At 37.3% G+C, this 20,061-nt stretch overlaps 1 protein-coding gene across 15 annotated transcripts; it reads left to right on the top strand.

Annotated features, from left to right (window-relative positions):
* Positions 1–1,964: 1,964 nt before the first annotated feature.
* On the top strand, positions 1,965–14,144 carry LOC131780662 (uncharacterized). Of its 15 annotated transcripts, none has more exons than XM_066170183.1 (10): positions 2,034–2,395; positions 4,290–4,356; positions 5,034–5,085; positions 8,457–8,569; positions 9,492–9,573; positions 10,376–10,807; positions 11,349–11,561; positions 12,668–12,762; positions 13,493–13,579; positions 13,819–14,144. In XM_066170183.1, the coding sequence occupies exons 7-10, from the start codon at positions 11,380–11,382 to the stop codon at positions 13,836–13,838; spliced, it is 384 nt and encodes a 127-aa protein (XP_066026280.1). In that variant the 5' UTR covers positions 2,034–2,395; positions 4,290–4,356; positions 5,034–5,085; positions 8,457–8,569; positions 9,492–9,573; positions 10,376–10,807; positions 11,349–11,379; the 3' UTR covers positions 13,839–14,144. The 15 variants fall into 15 exon arrangements, 11 of the variants coding, with proteins under 11 accessions (XP_066026244.1, XP_066026242.1, XP_066026280.1 ...); XM_066170154.1 differs by lacking the exon at positions 9,492–9,573 and adding an exon at positions 9,370–9,456; XM_066170178.1 differs by lacking the exon at positions 5,034–5,085.
* The last annotated feature ends 5,917 nt before the right edge of the window (positions 14,145–20,061 follow it).

Genomic DNA, 20,061 nt, shown 5'->3' with positions numbered 1-20,061 from the left:
AACCTGGGCACAGTTCACGAGCATAATATCAGCTTGTTTACGAAGACAGTGTAAGTGCAAACTTTTAAGTCTTAGCTCGATAACCGGGTTGGGGTATTCATGGGAGATAATTTCAACCACGGTTACAATCTTGCTGATCAGACTCAAAGGCCTAACGGTTAGTGCACTGGACTCCAGGTCGAGAGGCCTGGGTACGAGACCTGACCGGCTCATCGTTTTATGTTCTTAGGCAGGACATGTAACTCTCGTGGTGCCTCTCTCTCTTTGTAGGGGTGTAGATGGGTATCTGCGAATTGTCAAAAAGACGTGAGGAGATACCAGGGGTAAACTGTAGCGATTAGCATCCCACCCTGGTCCCTTCATGCTACAGATAAATTCAATTCATGTGCAATTTGGACGGAGATCAGACCACTTTCCTTTACCTTTTTTAACCAGGTTGGCTCGCCTGAATCACGTGTTATTTTGCGATAGATGCCGCATTAATGTGCGAGGTTTTTCTGCCATCATTGTCTTACAGAAAGGTCTATCAGCTTTAAGCATGTAATAAATATATCCGTTGAGTCCAGTTGTTTCATACTAGAGATTCTTAATTATATTTGATGTTTTTAGACTGACAGAAAAACTTTTCCTTTCCTGATTTGGTAAAAAAAACTGATATTTATTGTTCGTTATCCGATTTGGCTCCTGTCCGGCACCTATGAGAAACGTTTAAGGGGTAGGCTTAGCTTATTTTCCAAATAAAATTTATGTTCTTGGGAAGCTAGCTAACTCTTTAACTCACTGAATACTCAAAGGGATTTGTCAAACAATTAAATTCAGCGTCTGCCCATGGATGTTTTTGGAAACCTTACCCAGATGGAAAAGCTGTAAGTGGCATTCAGTAAAAACTTCGCAGCAAGGCGAATTATAATGTACAGTTTTCCATAGAGCTTTAAGCAAATTAATGCTTTATGACCATTATAAGAACAGAGCTGCGAGAATTTAGATTTTGTGACTCTACGTGAAGCGTATCAAAGTAAACACCATGAGCTCAACTGGCTTTATATAATGCTAACTTTGGTGGAGTTGATCATCGAGAACAATTGAAAAAAAAGAGGTCAATATTAAATTCAATTGTCTCACACAGCCTTTTGCTTCACGTGACTTGTGACTATAATTTTTTCGCTGAGTAACTAGGGAACTCTGTAAAGACTGATTTGTGATGTAAGTGACTTATTATAGTTTGGTGCGTCAGTACTGAAAAGTGATGTCATGATATGAAAACGCCCATATTAACAATGAACGTGCAAATGGTATCTTTTGCCTAAATTCTCAGGATCAGGAGTAAACAGTTTATGTACTCAGCAAAAATGGGTAGAAACTTTGTAAGTCTTCAAAATAGCTTTGCCAGAAAGAATTGGGTTTTCTTTCAAAGAGAGAACAAGAACCTTTCCAAGAATCTCAAATTCTATTTCAACCGACTTTTTTTTCATTTTATACATCACTCACAGCTTACTCTCCAGTTCCAAACTTCAGCGCTTGCCAAGGTTCAAAAACCTCTCCGATTTGAAATATTGTAAGTGATTCACGTTTGTGATATAACTGGCTCAGTACGTGTCTTGTATAATGAGCAATAATTGAAGATAGCTTTGGCCAAAACCAAAGAATCAGCTTGGATACGGACTATTTCTCTGGCATCTTCTTATGACTTAAAAGTTTGTTAAAGGATGTTAATTGAGTAAAAAGTTAAAAATAAACATCAACTTTGGAAAGAGATACCATCAACTAAGAATTACCAGTGCTGATATGCCGAAAAATGTCCATTTCTCGTCTTCTTTGGGACGACCGATGGAAACGTCATAGAGAAATACAGCGTCAGGCCATCGTGACAACGTACATGTTTATGACAAATGACCGGTGTGAGGATAGTTTCATGTAGATCAGCTGACTTCAACATGTTTTTGTTAGGTTTTTTGAAAGCTCTTCGTGGGTAAACAAACCATGCCTTCCTCGAGAGGTCAGTTATCGTCGTCGACAAACTCGTAAGAAATAGCTGTCAGTTCAGTATGGCCATCGCGAAAAAAACGAAAAGTGATTGTGAACAAGGAGTGCTTCCTTGTCAGTTACTATTTAATACGCAGTCAGGTTTGGCGAATTTAATTCTAAAAGAGTGTCATTAATGTGACCAACTTTAATTACAGGAAAAGGAAAATGGAAAGGGAGCATGCCTGTATGTGTCCTCAGCAAAAAGTTCAGATTCAACAACAATCATCATCAAGAAGCTGGAGAGCATTAGGATTTACTGTTAACATTAGGAATCAAGTATTGCATCAGCTTCAGAGTCATGTGCCTCCATGAGGATGGCTCTTATTGTGTTGGAAGACTGTGAAGAAAACAATTTCATTGAGACTATCAAGTAAGTATCCCCTTTGTTTGTAAGTCTTTCCACTCTTAAAGACTTCATTGTGAGTGGTCAAATAAAGTTCAATTAAATGCATGATAATAAACACAAAAAAATTAGACACTTCTGATAGGCTGAAAACAAGTGCATTTTTCACACAGCACAAGTGTAAAGTTGTAACACAAGTGCATATTATAAATAGTATGCTGTTAAAATTGTGAATAAGTGCTACACATGTACAAATTGCACTTGCCTTATGCAATCTTGCAATTATGCTATCTTTGAAAAATTTACTTGTGCTTATTATCACCAAATTGCTTAAAAAAGTTATTACCTGAACAGCTGGATTCCTTTAAAATGCTGTATGGATTACATGCAACTGCATGATTTAGTATTGCAAAGATTTCATATTGTGGATTGTGGATAATAAGTGACAATATAAACTAAAGGGTAATTTTCACTGGCTTTTTGAAGCTTTTAACTATAAATTCTCTCTGAACATTTTGCTTTCAATAACTTTTCCATAGTTTCTCAGTTATAAGGCAAACTTGGTTCTAAGATGCACCTCAAACTTAATAACTTAGTCAAGCCAAGTTCCCAAACTGAAAATTACGTGAAAATACTTGGTTATAAGATGCACCAAAAGGATGAGAGTTAACAAAAGGATTTAATGGAACTGAGAACAATTATTCCTACACAACTGGCATGCAAACTCTTTTGTTAAAATGTAAATAAAAGTGAAAAAGTCACACATTTAATGATCTACATTAAAACCAAGGCTAAAGATTCACACCTGATTATGAATATTCAATGATCCTGATTTCATTCTATTAACCCTTTAACTCCCAGATCCAATTTGTAATTCTCCTTACCATCAACCATACAATTCTTACAATGTTCATTCAGAGAATTTTGTTTTGGATCAAGTAATTATCCCCAAATTGATCTTTTCCTTTAATCTCATCACTTATCTAGTTGCTATTGTATAAATATTTTAAGGAGAAATTCTGTCTTAGTCACCCATGGGAGTTAAAGGGTTAAACATCAACCAACTGATTTAAAACTCAGTTGTAAAACTAACTGATGCGTTCTCATCCTAAACAGTCAGAGTTTAACTTCGACTTCTTGTTCGATTGCAAATATGCTAAGCACTCACCATCACTGATATGACCTCAACTTCAAGTTGAAAATTGTTGCCAAAGCTGAGGCAGTCAACAACAATCGTGAAATTGCCCATGAATATGGCATTTCAGAATCCATGCTGTGAAAATGATGCAACCAGCAACATGTCCTGTTTTCTGATGGGCTGCTGATGACAGCAAAGTGTGCATCCTTGCAACACTACAAACCAAAAGACCTGAGTTGGATATCATGTTACCGAGCACGTGCTCTTGAGCACGTATGCAAATTTCCACTTGTTTGCTTTTCTATAGAAGTTGATTTAAGTGTTCTAAAAGCAGTATTCATTTTTAATTCATAAGAATAAAAGTTTGAATTCGATGTAATCTTCGCTACACCTTAGACCAAAAAGCTCTGCTTTTTCTCCTTTTTCTCTCAACAGTTAGTGTCCTTTTCTTGTCTATTTAACTACAGTATAAGTTCTGCTAAAATTGTGATATCAAGATTTTTTTGTGCAAAAATACTTGGTTATAAGATGCACCTTAATTTCAGCATTAACTTTCCAACCGAGAAAAGAATTTTCTTGTAAAAACCATGTGCCTTAGAGCCAAGAAACTACGGTAAATTCTCTTTGAACATTTTGCTCCATTTCTTTCTACCAAAATCTATGTATTTTGCGGTGTTTGTTTCCCAAAATCTGTGGAAGATTCTTTCTCTCCTGGACAGTCATGGCCTCAGTGGCTGTTTCAATAAATGTACTTGGTCATCATAACCTATTTTGTTTCAACAGATCACTGAAGGATGATGATACAGCAAGCACACACCCATTGTATTTATTTCTTCTGGACTCCTGTCAGGTAAAGCTGTTCCTTTCTCACTGGTTACTTATATCACCATGGTAACTGGCCAAAGTAGCCCTCTCTTCTTCCTTATTAAGGGTTAAAACCAGTTATAGCACGTGTTGGAAACATTGTGCCCTTACCAAAAACAATATGCACAGAAAATGTTTACCAAATAAGGGTAAATATTACCTGAATGGACCGATCAGAGCACTTTGTTTTGCGCCGGGTAAAGTTTACACGACTGGAGTAAACTTTACCTCTAGCAATTCGCGAATCAGAGCACTTGTGGGTTGTAATGGCGCAGGATAATTACATTCTTTCAATTGTAGCTTCCTAGAATCAAATTTCGCAATTTAAAGGTGAAATAAGGTGAAAAACCGATCAGCTTTTGAATAGAATGGCACACTCTTGGATTCGTGAAGATTCAAAGAGTGACACGGCTTTGTCCGCAAAGTCATGTTTGTTTCAGTGTTGTATCAAACATTGTTGACATGAAGGTGTTTTATTGAAAGGTTCTAGGTGATAAGTTTGCACACTAGCAAAGCAGGCATGTAATCTAATTCTGCAGCAATCCTAGTATATGTTAGCGACCTCGTTGGCAGCATAACTTGCAAGTTTGTTATCGTTCATTGAGCTGCCATGACAATGTGCACCATTGCTTCCCTTTCCAAAATTCATTTTTCTTTACAAAGAGACAGAGCTGACCTCCTTGATCAGTAGTAAAAGAAGGGGCTCTGCAGAAATGTAGGTATTGTTAAGACTAATTTTGAGAAAAAGAGAGTGGTCAAAAATCTATTGTTTATTGTACCTGTAATAAATAAAATAATGACAATCTTTAATGAGGAAACTTTTTCACTAAAAAGTGGTTTACAAAAAGGACCTCGAAAATTAAAAATTAAAAATTTACAATGAATAAAAATGCTAAAAGATGCTACTAAAAACTAATGTATCTTATGTGTAATACAAAACTTAAATCAATGAATTAAAAATCTGACGCTTCAAAATATTTACATTATCAGAGGCTCGTATAGTTTTGTCCAGCGAGTTAAAATCACTTACAGCATGATAGCCAGTTCTTTGTTTGCCCCAGTTTCTTTTAACGGATGGAATTTTGAGGTTTGCTTTATTTCTTGTGTTGTAACTATGCTGTTCTTGCTGAGTGACTAATGTTAGTTCGTGATGCGTGAGACCATTAAGACATTTATATACATGTACGCATCGGCGCTGGAAGCGCCTTTTTTCTAGTGTTAACCACTTCAGTGTAGTTAACGCATCAGACGCAGAGGAATACAGTGGTCGATCTAATATTATTTTAGCCGCCTTATTTTGAAGCACTTGCAAACTAGACATTAAAGTTACATTATGTTTGTCTCCCCAAACTAAATCAGCATACTCGAATAAGGGCATAACAAGGCTTTTATAAAAAAGGATGCGCGCCTTAAACGGTAACAAATGCTTAATGCGTCTAAGTAGGCCAAGCCTTTGATTAACTTTCCCTGCCATGTATTCGACATGATTTGTCCACGAAAAATCAGACGATATTAAGATTCCAAGATATTTAAAACAAGTAACATTGTTTATACAATGATCAAAGATTGAAACAGTTAGAGCTATTTTCCTCTGTAACTTCTTGTTACTGCCTATAAGCATGCATTTGGTTTTGTCCAGATTCAGTGTTAACTTATGTTCATTCAGCCATTTCGCCACAGCCAGGAGGTCTTGGTTGAGCTTTTCAGTCAGCTCCTGAGAGGAAGACCCATAGCAGTAGATCACCGTGTCATCTGCATAAAGTGATGCTTGACAGGCATCTAGAACGCTTGGCAAATCGTTAATGTAGATGACAAATAGCAGAGGACCCAGAATACTTCCCTGAGGGACCCCATGGGTAACTGGCAATTCATCAGACAACTCATTCCCACAACATGTACGCTGTTTCCTGTCAGTAATGTAAGAGCGGAACCACTGAAGCGAGTTCTCACATAAACCAATTTTGGAGAGCTTGCGTAACAAAATCCGATGGTCCACAGTGTCGAAAGCCTTGGTTAAATCCAAAAACCCGGCCCCACACAGTTTACCTTGTTCCATGTTCAATAAGACTTCATCAGCAAATGATGTCAAAGCAGATTCAGTAGAGAGCCCCTTCCTGAATCCAAACTGTTTCCTTGTGAGAAGGTTGTTAATAACCAAGTGCTGGTACAGCTGGGAATGCACGGCTTTCTCGAGAATTTTACTGAGTGTCGGTAAAATAGAGATAGGTCGATAGTTCGATGCATTTGACCGGTCGCCTGATTTAAACAAGGCTGTAATTTTTGAAACAATGATGATGATGTAATGATGAACCTATGTCATTGAAGCTTTACAGGCCAGTGATTTTCCATCTCTCCTCATTTTTTCCTAACGTCTTGCATGGGTTAATACAGTAATAAATTTAATGGTAGAAAAGTGAGGCGTATTGCATGCCTACCAAAAATAACAATCATACAGAGTCAAGGGCATGTACATGCACATGTAGGCACAACTTATATAATTTTGCCCCTTCTAAATATTGGTTCAAAGATTAATTTGCAGTGTGTTTTTGAATATGTTTCTTATTATACAGCTTGCAAATACATACTGTTGCAGAAGGCAATAACAAAAAGTACAGTTTTAGTACGTAATAGCTTTTTTATATAGGGTAACTCAGCTGCAGTAATGAATAAAGGGGGTAAGTTTCTAAAGAAACTGTGGAAATCTAGGTCCAAAAAACAAAACACAACACTCAGAGCCAAATAAAACTACTGGTTACGTTCGGAAAACTTAAAAAGAAAGAGGCGCGAGAGGATTTATTATTTACAGACCTTTAACGAAATTCGAGTCACAGGTTTCATCATCAATGCGTTACATGCCTCGCGCGTGCCAAGTATTTCGATTTTATACCAGGGCTAGGATTTCAAAGTAACGACAGCTGTCGCGATGTTTGACAAATTGTAAGTTTCATCATCAATGCGTTGCCTGGCACGTGACCAAACTATTCACTCTACGAGGCATTTTGCTTTAGCGACAAGCGCTGCGCAGCAGTGTTTGATAAATTTCGAGAAATGCGGCACATAAACAGACGATGAATCGATCAGAATGAAACTGTATACAACTATTTTTGAAGTTGATTGCCAAAGTACCGACAAGTGCCGGGATGTTCAACGAATTTCGAGACAAGCGGCGACACGTAAACACAAGTAATAATTCATGGGATGCGAGTATTTCGAGGTTGTTCGCTAATTTACCTGGCTAGAATTTCATCGCTAGCGACAGCTGTCGATATGTTTGTCAAATTGAAAAGTCATGCGGCACATAAACACAGGATCAATCGAAAAGGATAAATTTGGATCCGAGAATTCGAAGTTGTTCGCAAATTTAATACGGCTAGAATTTCATTTATTTGGTAGCACAAGCGCCGCGACTTGTGATGAATTTCGAGACATGCGGCACGTAAACATAAAATCGATCGACCAAAAACAGTTTTGGGCCTCTTGTTATGCAAAATGGTTTTAAAGTGTGATCTACTAATGAGCTTCACTAAACGCGTTTGCGTTTGCGTGGACACGCAAACGCTAACGCGTTAAGTTCAAAACGCCAACGCGTTGGCTCTGCGTGGGGAACTCGTTGAGTGGTTCGCTTATCTTCGAGCGGTACTGTAGTGTTAACAACTGAGTTGAAAACATAAATTAGCCAGCGTAAAGGGTAAAAAAGCTGACGTTTCCGGCGTTAGCCCTTCATCGGAGCAATTCCAATCACTCTGATGTACTAATTTAGTAATTAACAACTCAAAGATTGACTGGTTTCAGTGCCGTAGCAGGGTTAAAATTATTGGGGGGGCCCACCACGAGCGCCAAAGTCACGAAGTTTTAGGGAGTCCGGGGGAATGCTCCTCCGGGAAATTTTTATTGGGGGGGCCCGGGCCCCCCCGGCCCCTCCCCACGCTACGGCATTGGGTTTGAACTGTTCTCAACAATGATTTGATCTTTTTATTAAATTTTTTTGCTCTTGATTGTAGTGTGCAATTCTTTTTAGTATTGATTGACAGTTGTTGGAGTGCTGTTATGACTATAAATTTACAAGTTTTTCCTGGATTCTGTCAGATACTTGATGCAAGAGCAGTACATTGATGAGCTTGTGTTCAAATGCTTGACGCTGGAGTGTGATCTGGGAAGTGCAGTAAATTGCCTGATAACGCAACCAGGACAATAAACAGGTACATGTATCTATCATGTAGAGTTTGATTAAGCCATGCTTGCTTTAATTATTTTATTTAATTATTTTTAGAGTATATTCAGAATGACAGTGAATTTTGAGTGGTGTGTTATGCCTTAATCCCTCAAAAAAGACAAAACAAAACAAAAGAGAGGGAAAAAAACCAGGACAGTTGTCAATTTAACAGTGGATTTCTTTTTTAAATTACCCAGTCAATTGGTATGTGCTTTGGGTCAAAAATTCATTCATTTTTTACTATTACTACTGGTACTAAGCAATGGAGTTAACTGCAAGCAAATCAAACCACCAAACCAAATTCTTTTTAATAATTGGTAGCTCATTTTGTGAAACATCTTGGTTCTGGTTCTCAGTTTCTTCCTGGACATACAACTTTTTTGAAGCAAACACAAAACAAAATTAAAATAATTTTAATTTCATGGCTCTCAACAACATTTTCAATATGCACACAGCTTTATTACTTAGTTGTATTAATTATTATTAATTAGCTGTGTGCATATTGAAAATGTTGTTGGGAGCCATACACAATTTGGTCCCTTTAATAAAATTGTAAGGTCACTTGAAGATTTCTTAAAATGTTCTCTCAGTTAAAATTAGGTAGATTTTACTTCAATTCAGCTCATTTCCTTTTCATTTTATTGTGACACGCAGTATAGCCCTTTTCAGTCTGGTGAATACTTGCACACCTTGCGAAACAAAATATAGTTGCCAAATAATAATGTGATTCATGTAGCTTTACAAGGGAGACATTGTCTTAAAAATTTCTTCAAAATAATGTTGCAGTTACTCCTAAATCAAAGAGGCCTGGCATTGTTAGAAAAAGGAAATTTGATGCAGATTTTCTATCATCAAGGAACAATGATTGTGAAGGTATGATATTTGATTAACCCTTTTACTCCCATTAGTGACCAAGAAAGAATTTCTCCCTACAATATCAATACAATATCAAGTGGACAAGTGATGAAAATGAAGAAAAATATCAGTTAGGTGATTATAAGTTGACTCAATACCAAATTCTCCAAACTAACATCACAAGAACTGTATGGCAGACAGTGAGGAGAAATTATTAATTAGATCTTGGGAGTTAAAGGGTTAAGTGCTATCTTATGGAACAAGCTGCAAAAGGAGCCAATACATTTATAACTTGCAAGTCTTTGAAAACTGCATACCATGACCTTTTGTGTTCTCTCAAAATTATAGTTTTCCCTGCTTATAACCTAGTTGCCTAGTTGTAGGTCAGAGTAAGTGGGCCAGTTGTAGCAACTTGTCTGCTTTATGTGTTTAGCACTTGTTTTGTAAGGATTTGATAATATTTGATACTGTATATTTGAAAAGTTTTGGATTTTTGATGTCAACACCTAGAGCTTCAATGTGAACCAAAAGTTGGCTGCTGACATAATGTACAGTACTTACTTACAGTATATGGGATGGAGCAACCCATCCTGCAACCTAAATGAAGCACTCCTCCATCCCTGTTGGGACTGTTTTGGTTGCCCTTGTAATATTATGTAGTGTTAGTAGTACAATCGTGCACTTGAGGAGAACTTTTGAGATTACTCGAGCTTGTGGTTTTACATGTATGTGATGATCTTATGCAGTACAGAATCCCTCTAATTCCAAGTTTTAACCAGGTGCTGCAACAGCAAGCCCTAAAGATTGCAAAATTCCAGCCTCAAATTGGGGTCTACACGCACCTTCAATTTTGTCATATTTACATGGCTATGACAGCTAACAATGTGCATATAATCACATTAATCCACTCTTGATCCCTTTATCACCTATGCATCAGCAAGACTAATCATGAGGAGAAGAGTGGTGTGCCTATCCCAGCAAAGCAAATGTCATGGGGTGATGTGGACCACACACAGCTGCTGCCACACCATCCATATCACTATTATCGTCATGTAACAAATGGAAAAAGTAATGTTCGTGTATAGAAAGACAGAGGTGGCACAGAGAGCACCATTATGTCTAGTGGGTATATGCAGAGTGATAAGTGGCAACCATCAGCGGTTACAAAAGAAGAGGGCAAGAAGCAGGCCATGGAGGAAATGCCACAAGATATTTCCTCCACAAAACAAAAAGAGGCAAATAGAAGCTGGATGGCTCAAGTGCTAATTACAATGACAAAAACAATCAAGCTGGAACAAAGACAAAAGCTGATAAAAGTGATAAGAGATTAGCTAAGAAAAGAATGTGAATGCAGAAGTTGCTCCCCAAGGTATGCTTTTTGTCAATGACTGATACCATAACTAAACAGTTTTCCTAAGATGCAAGACTGTACTTACTACCAGAGCCTGGAGCTGACTTTTTATCCTGTTGACCAACTCACTGGTGACCCCCATCTCTAACTCAGATAATTTTCATTCACTGGTATATGCAAAATTTGCAAGTGACAGTTCATGCATCAAGTAAATAAATTACTCAATGTTTGAGCAAAATTGAAACTAGCTTCCTTACTAAATTCAACATCATAATAAAACAAATTATGCCTTCCTCGAGAGGTCAATTATTGTAGTGGACAAACTTGTCAGAAATACACAATTTGTTCATTAGCTGTTCAATGTGGCTAACGAAAAAAATAACAAAAATTATCTGTGAACAAGGAGCTTTTCCTTGTCACTTACTATTTTTAAATAGTAAGTGACAATTTTTTATAGCAAGTATTATTATAATAGTAAGTTAATAAATAGGTAGTCAGGTTTGGTGAATTTTACAAGTGTAACAGCTGTATTAATATGGCCAACTTACTGTAATTACAGGAAAAGGAAAGTGGAAAGGGAGCATGCCTGTATGTGTCCTCAGCAAAAAGTTCAGATTCAACAACAATCATCATCAAGAAGCTGGAGGCTATCAGGATTTACTGTTAAGAAGGAATCAAGCATTGCATTAGCTTCACAGTTATGCGCCTCTGTGAGGATGGCTCTTATTGTGTTGGAAGACTGTGAAGAAAACAACTTCATTGTTACTATCAAGTAAGTATCCCTTTTGTTTGTAAGTCTTTCCATTCTTAAAGATTTCAATGTGAGTGGTCATTAGTAAAGTTTGACAATTAAATGCATGATAATATACATGAAAAAATTATGCACTTCTTATTGGCTGAGAACAAGTGCATTTTTCATGTAGCACAAGTGCAAAGTTGTAACACAAGTGCAGATTATAAATAGTATACTGTTGAAATTGTGAATAAGTGCTACACGTGTACAAATTGCACTTGCCTTATGCACTCTTGCAATTATGTTGTCTTTGAAAAATTTACTTGTGCTTATTAACACCAAATTGTTTTGAAAAGTTATTACCTGAACAGGATTCCTTTAAAATGCTGTATGGATTACATGCAGCTGCATGAATTAGCATTGCAAAGAGATCAACAGATCATCAAAGGCATGCAATGAGCACACACCCATTGTATTTATTTCCTCTGGACCCCTGTCAGGTAAACCTATTCCTTTCTCCCAGTAGTTACTTATATCACCATGGTAACTGGCCAAAGTAGCTTCCTCTTATTCTTTATGAAGGGTTAAGACCATTTATATAAGTTCTTTGAGACAGAGCCAACCTCCTTGACTAGTGGTATAAGAAGAGGCTCTGTAGAAGTGTAGGTAGTTGTTAAAACAAATTTTGAGAAACATTTTGCATGAGTTAATAGTCAGTAGTAAATGATAGAAAAGTGTGTTGTATTGCATGCCTAATGAAAATAACAACCGCACAAAGTCAAGTGCATGTAGACTCAACTTAATATATATTTTGCCCCTTCTAAGTATTTGTTCAAAGATTTACAGTGTGTTTTTGAATATGTTTCTTATGATATAGCTTGCAAATATATACTGTTGCAGAAGGCAATAACAAAAAGTAGTAGCTTTTTAAGAAAGGGTAAATCAGCTATAAGTTTCCTACATGTAGTAATTAACAACTGAAAGATTGACTGGTTTGAACTGTTCTCGACAATTATTTGATCTTTTTGTTAATTCTTTTTTACTCTTGATTGTAGTATGAAATTTTTTTTAGTTTTGATTGACAGTTGTTGCAGTACTGTTATATGTATGACTATAAATTACAAGTTTTTCCTGGATTCTGTCAGATACTTGACGCAAGAGCAGTACATTGATGAGCTTGTGTTCAAATGCTTGACACTGGAGTGTGATCACCTGATAATGCAACCAGGACAATTTGCAGGTACATGTATCTATCATGGAGAGTTTGGTTGAGTCCTGCTTGCTTTTTTCATTGTAAAATGCCTTACATTATTTTTCAGAGTATATTCAGAGTGACAGTGAATTTTGAGTGGTGTATTAAGCCTTAATCCCTCTTTGAAAAGAACACATTTCCAAAAAAACGACAAAACAAAACAAAAGAGAGGGAAAAAAACAGTGGATTACTTTTTAAATTACCCAGCCAATTGGTATGTGCTTAATTCATTTTTTACCGTTACTAGGCAATGGATTTAACTGGAAGCAAATTAAACCACCAAACCAAGTTCTTTTTAATAATTGCTGGCTCATTTTGTAAAACATGTGGGTTCTGGTTTTCAGTTTCTCCCTTGACATACAACTTTTTTGTAGCAAACACAAAACAAAATTAATATTAATATAATTGAGCGATGAAGCTGTGTGCATATTGAAAATGTTGTTGGGAGCCATACACAGTTTGGTCCCTTTAGGAAAATTGTAAGGTCAATTGAGGATTTCTTAAAATGTTCCTTCAGTTACACTTATTTAGATTTGACTTCAATTCAGCACATTTCCTACATGTATTCATTTTATTGTGACATGCAATATAGCTCTTTTCAGTCTGGTAAATACTTACACACCTTGTCAAACAAAAAATATAGTGGCCAAATAATGTGATTCATGTAGCTTTACAAGGGAGACATTGTCTTAAAAATTTCTTCATAATATTGTTGCAGTTACTCCCAAATCAAAGAGGTCTGGCATTGTAAGAAAAAGGAAATTTGATACAGCTTTTCTATCATCAAGGAACAATGATTGTGAAGGTATGATATTTTATTAACTCTATTACTCCTGTTGGTGACCAAGACAGATTTTCTCCTAACAATATCAATACAGTATCAAGCAGACAAGTGATGAAAATAAGGAAAAATATCAGTTAGGAGATTAAAAGTTCATTCAATACCAAATTCTCCGAACTAACATGACAAGACCTGTATGACAGACCGTAAGGAGAATAATTTTGATTCACATCAACACTATTAATGTTTTTGCTTCAAAACAGGATTTTTCATCACTGGATAAAGTCACCATTTCCTTGGAGGACATGGAGAAGAAGGTCATGGAAGTTCTTACAAATGAAAGGAAAGCGTTTGGAATTAGGGACAAGCAGTCATGAAAGCTTTTATAAGCAGAATTTTCCAGAGTAAATGTCCACTGTTATTCGCTTGCTCTAAAAAAGAGTCTTAATATGTGAAGTAGTCAATGATTATCAATTTTACTACTAACATTGCATGTAACAATACCAAACAGAAAATCTCATGTTGGAACTAGTGGTAACATAGAGAATTGTAATGAAATGTTTTGTAAACAAAATAGTGAAGAAATCAACATTGCAACAGTCTGGTATTTACAGTTTGAGTAATTTTTTAATTTCTAATTACTTACCCAAGAGCTTTTTGGCAATAATGAAATTGATGTATTTCATTTCTTCCTCTGCATAGTTATTAACTTTTAGACCCTACAGCTTAATGAGTTAAGATGCACATCTATTCCTTTCAAAGCTCAATCCCAAATAGATGCAGCTGACTTCTACGTTAGAGGTCACATGAGAAATATACACTTGTGATAAAAAAACCTTTATTGAATTTTTTAATCAGTATTTACATGTAAACTTATCAAAGTTACTGGCAATAAAATTATTCTTGTGATAATAATTTTGGTTCTTTATAAGAGAAAGTGCGATCAGAGGAATTAAGAGTGTGACAGGTCATCTAAAACAAACCTGTCAAGTACAAGTTTTAAATTACTGATTTTGAAATATGCTGAGGCAGTCTGACTTTGCACTTCAGAAACTTGCAAATACCAGATCAACACCAAGGACATTTAGCAGTAAGGAACTGAGGCAACGCCGAGGAAGACGTCAGCTAAAAAACGCATTCATATTTAATTTTAAGTTAAAATGTTGCGGATGGCTGGATGTGTTCACGGTTTCTTACGACGCTTCGCTGAAACTTCAGCATAACATTTGTGGGCCGCTTTGAGTTTCAAATGGAAACTTATTTTGAAGCTTCCGTTCACAGACCACGCAAATTTTGGTGATTTCACATTTTTATTTTTACGGGGCAGCTAAGTAATTTGCAAAGGTTTAGTAGGTACCTACTAATCAGCTATTATTTTGCCAACTGTTATGATATTTTGTTTTGCCTTGTCCTTGTTGCCATTGGCGTCGTGGTTCGCGTTAAGGTCCCTGGTACTTACCCTGTAAGATAAACTTGGTCGTAAACTTTTTCGTCAAGACAAACAAAAAATGCTTGTGTCGTAGAAGTAATTAGAGTTTTGGCGCAATTTTCGCAGCACGAAACTAAAGTCAGTCACAATGACAACAACAAGGCTCAAAAGGTTACGGTTTGTAAAATTCAACTAGTTGCTCATAAAATCCCCTTATGACAAACTTTAGGGCAGTGATTCATAAACCAAAGTTGTCAGACCACATGTACATTTTTTTCCTGCCGCAGTGATTGGATCAGTCTCGCAGTGCGAAAGATATATAAAAACATTAGAAGAATGAAACTGGTCAATTTTCGTCAGTGGCCGCTCAACAATTACAGTCTTTTATTTCAAACACGAAGGTTGCGACTGGTTATAATGATTACCGCTCGTTGATATTGCGTCGTAAGATCAAAATAAAGCCGACCTCCACGAACGATTACGATGATTTACCCCTATCGATTAAAATTCTGGCTACTGCAGTGACCTCAGTGAACGGCGAGTATCAAATTCCAGCCGTATGAGCTATTCAGAGATCATTTTTTTGATCGAATACCTTAAATTTATTGGTCTAAATTTATGAAGGAACGAAAACAGCGAAATCTATATTGCTTGCATTTGAACATTGACTTTTAGTCAGCGGTAAAACCCATCAACTGAGATTTATATTTCATGTCAAATCGAACAGTCCACGAAGTCAAAAAAGAGCGTCCCCAATGTTCGGGATCCTGGATAAGGCTTATTGAAAGGCCGGGATCCGAGAATTTAGTGTAAGAAGGGAACGAGATGCGGGAATGATAGTATGAATGCGACACGGGAATCGGCGATTCTAAGGGGCGGGATACGGGACTGAAATAATCACTTGAACGAACCAAGAACGGGGATGTCCGTTGACGAGAATTTATGATGAAATTGATCGGACTGGTCAGCGACACTTCAGTAATTGCACAGGAATTAAAATTCTATCAAAAGCGAAGTTGCGAACTTAACAAAAGTCCTCAGTGGCCCACAGGGTAACGTGGCATCTAAAACTGGTGCGTTAATTGCAGTGCTTAACGGCATAACAGCCTTGAGAAACTCCAGAAAGTCTCAGAATTATATCGATGTGCGGCTCTTAACCCGTTGAGTTGCATGACATTAGACGTGGGGGATGTTCACTGAGTTGCGCATCACAAATATAAACTTTTCAAGGTATTACATTACGCAAGAAAGTTTGGAAATGCAGCCAAAGAAGGCTTAAAGAGGCCATCCCATTGGGCGGCGTACTATTTTAAATCCAAATTCTTGGTATCCTGTACCAGAACGTGTCATTATCCTGTCGGCCATACAAGTAATTTAACCGTTACCTCCCGCACTGATGGCACCACAGAGCGCACAGAAGATGAGGGACTGGACATAACTTTGCTGCAGCAGCAACAAGAGCTTTAACTCCCCCGTGGTGCCTCAATCAGAGAGAACTGATATTCAGGCGAGCGAACCGGTTAGCCTCGAGCGTTCTGACTTGGAGGAATAGCAAGAAAACAGCGGGAAACAAGACAAAGAGGAAAGAGGGATATTAGAGTGCGATTCCTTGAGTGATGATGTTGACGTTCCATCTTTGGAACGAGAGGCTGATTCCCTCCTCGAAAGAGGTTCTGGCTTTGGAAGAAATATTCGCTTTAATAACAGACAGGTAATTTTTTATTTTTCTTTATTTCCATTGCTATGGCACAATAGGATTGCCGTCACCTTTAGTGTTTTATGCAGTTGTTGAGATTGTTATGCGTTTCTCTGATACTGACCTCTCTTTACTAATACGTTTGTGTGTGATCGAAGTTAAATCGGAAGGAAGTCGTTACCGTGAATAGTGTACTTTATTCGTGCAAAACTTTGAAAACCTCTGAAATGAACGATAAAGAGAAAAACGTACGCCTTATGATGACCAAAGACTTCAAAGCATCTATGCTGGTTGAGAAAATCATCACCTACCGAAGAGGCCCTCTTGCGTTTAGGAAATGGACTAGGAAAACACTTTTATGATCAAGATTGACCGGTATAAACCGTCAGAATTACGGGATTGAGAGAAAATATTAGTCGGGATCGCTGGATTGAAGAACCCTATTGGAGACCTTAAAGAAAGCATTGATTACGATCATTAAACAAACATCCTCAAGCAAAAACACGATTCTTTCTTATAAACCTTATCTGAGCCCAACGGGTGAAATCGTTTGTTGTTGTTAAAACGTACTCTTGATTTTTTCCCACAGAAAACTGCTCGGTAGAAAAAGAATCAGGGTGTTTCGTCAAAACGAAAAATATTAAAAAATCGCGAAGTAAATTACAAACGGAGAACTTAATCCCGAAGAAGTCATCTTCCTTTCTATTAATTAGGAATTCAAACCACCGATAATTTCAAATCGTCACTCTTTATTCCCACGGTATCGACGAGCACTTTTCATTCAACTTGTTTGTTCTTGTTTGCTCTCCACTATATTCCCAACAACAGCGCAGCTCCTTTTTCTGCATATAAACGCACACACAACCCACAATTCGTCCATTCGCCCTGACGAAGCGCTGACGCTCGAAACGTCAGCTTTCAAACTCCTAACGGTGACCAATCTACGTTTTCAACTTAGTTAATAATATTAAATTACCTTGTTAATCGATGCGCGCGCTTCCATGAGTACTTAACAAATGCACTTGCTAAGAACATGTTAATAAAAGCCAAACAATGCAGGAAGTTGGAATAAAAAAATGTTTTTAAAAATAATTTAATGAGTATTTATGCTATTTAAATTAAATAAGTTATTAATTTCAAAATACACTTGAAATAATTTAGTTAACAATTCTACATAAGTTTAATGAAGAAATGAAGGCGAAAGCTTTAAGTGGAGCGCTACGGCTATGGCATCGGTAATACTTAGGGGCTGCTTTTCTTGTCTGTGATTTCTGCAGTAAAAAGGTGGGAACTCATTTTCTTTGTCAATCTCCATGGTTGTCACTACTCTTTGACATTTTACTGACCGACGCTGTTGTAGTTCATCGCACAGCTCACTTTGGCCCCTCGTGAAAAAACAGAAAAACAAAGCGAAAATGAAAACAGGGAAAAAAGGTGATTCGAAGTATCTGGCAACGGCGTGGGCGCGAGCGTCGATGATTGAATCATGCTAAACGGATGCATGCTTGCGTATGTCACATTGTCTCATTCAGTTTTGCGTGCTGCGAAATAAATTTTCCTTCATGAAAGTCAGGCACATCCGTCACAAATGAAAGATTGTGTACTGTAACGCGTTTTGAAACCAAGGCAAATGCCATTGGGAGAGAAGCGAGTCAGTCTGTTCGAACTCAGGGCTGGTCAGTGGGTTTTCTGTAAAGTTTACGTTTGTTGCGTCATAATACACGAAGCCATGGAAAATTCAACAGTGTTTCCTCGTTGCTCAGTGAATTCGGGACGCAAAAACAGTAAAAAAAACTCTTTCACATGTTATTATGGATTTCAAGGACTGTCACGGTGGTGGTAAAATTTGAGGTAGCGTAATCGTTTGCGCTCTGCTTTGACTTGTATCGCTTTATAGTCATGTTTAGACTGCAGCGACTGCCCAAGGCAGACCGAGATCGGACTTGGGAAGTCTGACTTGAGTTCTTCGCAAGCATTTTAAAAATTGTTCTGCTACGTAAATATCTTTTTTTTTAAACCTGCCACTTGGAAGTCCTAAAGCACATCTCATTTTAAACCTGATGTATTTGTAGTTTTCGGTTTTGCAATTTATGAGAACTTCATCGCGTAGCAGGTGAAGACCTGAGGAGGGAAATTCGTTCAGTTCGTATGAACTTGAAATGTATCGGCCCACACCTTTTCATAACTTGATTTCTAGCGCTCGAAAATGATCGATCCTTTTCGGATAGGTGGCGTGAATTTGCCAATATTGTTTTTTAATTGTTAATTTGGCTGACGAAGAATGAAAACATACATGAAATAAACTGATTTTCTTTGACGTAACTCGATCGTCCACCTTGAATCTCATGTTTCATTTCTATTTTAGACATTTTGGTGAAACCTTTTTCATGTTCCACCGTATTTTTTCGCTCATACAACTGCCGGGTGACCCAGTTAACGATTTGCTTTTCTATTATTTTATCGTATTAGCAGAGAACTTCATAGCGGATGAAACTAATTCAGCGACAGTGGATCCCAAAGAGAATAATGCAGTATGTCACTTCTTGAGGTCTGTTCATGTAAATGTTTCTTTTCAAGCTAGAGTTGAAAACTCGATTTCTGGGTTGATATACGCGCTTGCGATAAACACAAAACCAATGTAGGATCTTTTCTTTCTTTATTCCTTTTCTATTCCTCGGGGTGTTATTATATCGAAGCGGTCAACTGAAATCATTACGTGAAGAAATCACCTAAGTATTGTGATCATAGCTTAAAAATAATCTCGATTTTGGAAACGAGCACGTGGCAATTAAAAGAACTAAAAGAAAGTTAGAAAACGAGTGATGAGTTTCGCTTTGAGTAACAACTGCGAACTAGGAAACATAATCACAAAACAAGTTATTGCTTACCAACGTTCGCGGGTCTTGATTACTTTATCGAGAATTAAGGTCTCACTTGTCTTCTATCTTGATCACACGGCGTCTTATCCTGAAATGAATCGCTAACTGTGATTTTCTGTCTTAAAGGAACTAATCATGGGGACGTCAATCTTACCAGAAAATATTTCGCCACTTTTCTCGGAAGCGGTAACATTTAGCTTCAACGGAAGAAATTACAGTACAGGCATTGTGGGTAAACTGTGATGTGTATTATATTGTATTGTGCTGTAATGTGAGGGTCTCGTGGAGCTAACCGATAGCCATAAAACGGCCAAACATTAGGCGTTAGGCGTAAAATTAACAAATTTTAATTGTTTCTCGTTAAAAACAAGATAACAGCAAAAATTACTCTGCTACCAGGAAGGAAAAGAAAATAACCTTCATCCGTAAAAACCATCACCCCCGCACCCCCCCTCCCCCACCCCTTGAGATCCTCCAACATGGCTTGTACAGCCAATCTTTG

Source organism: Pocillopora verrucosa, chromosome 1 (genome assembly GCF_036669915.1).
Source record: "Pocillopora verrucosa isolate sample1 chromosome 1, ASM3666991v2, whole genome shotgun sequence".
Classification (NCBI taxonomy): Eukaryota; Metazoa; Cnidaria; class Anthozoa; order Scleractinia; family Pocilloporidae; genus Pocillopora; species Pocillopora verrucosa.
Note: the sequence above shows the minus strand (reverse complement) of the source record. Positions and strands in the feature narration are given on the sequence as shown.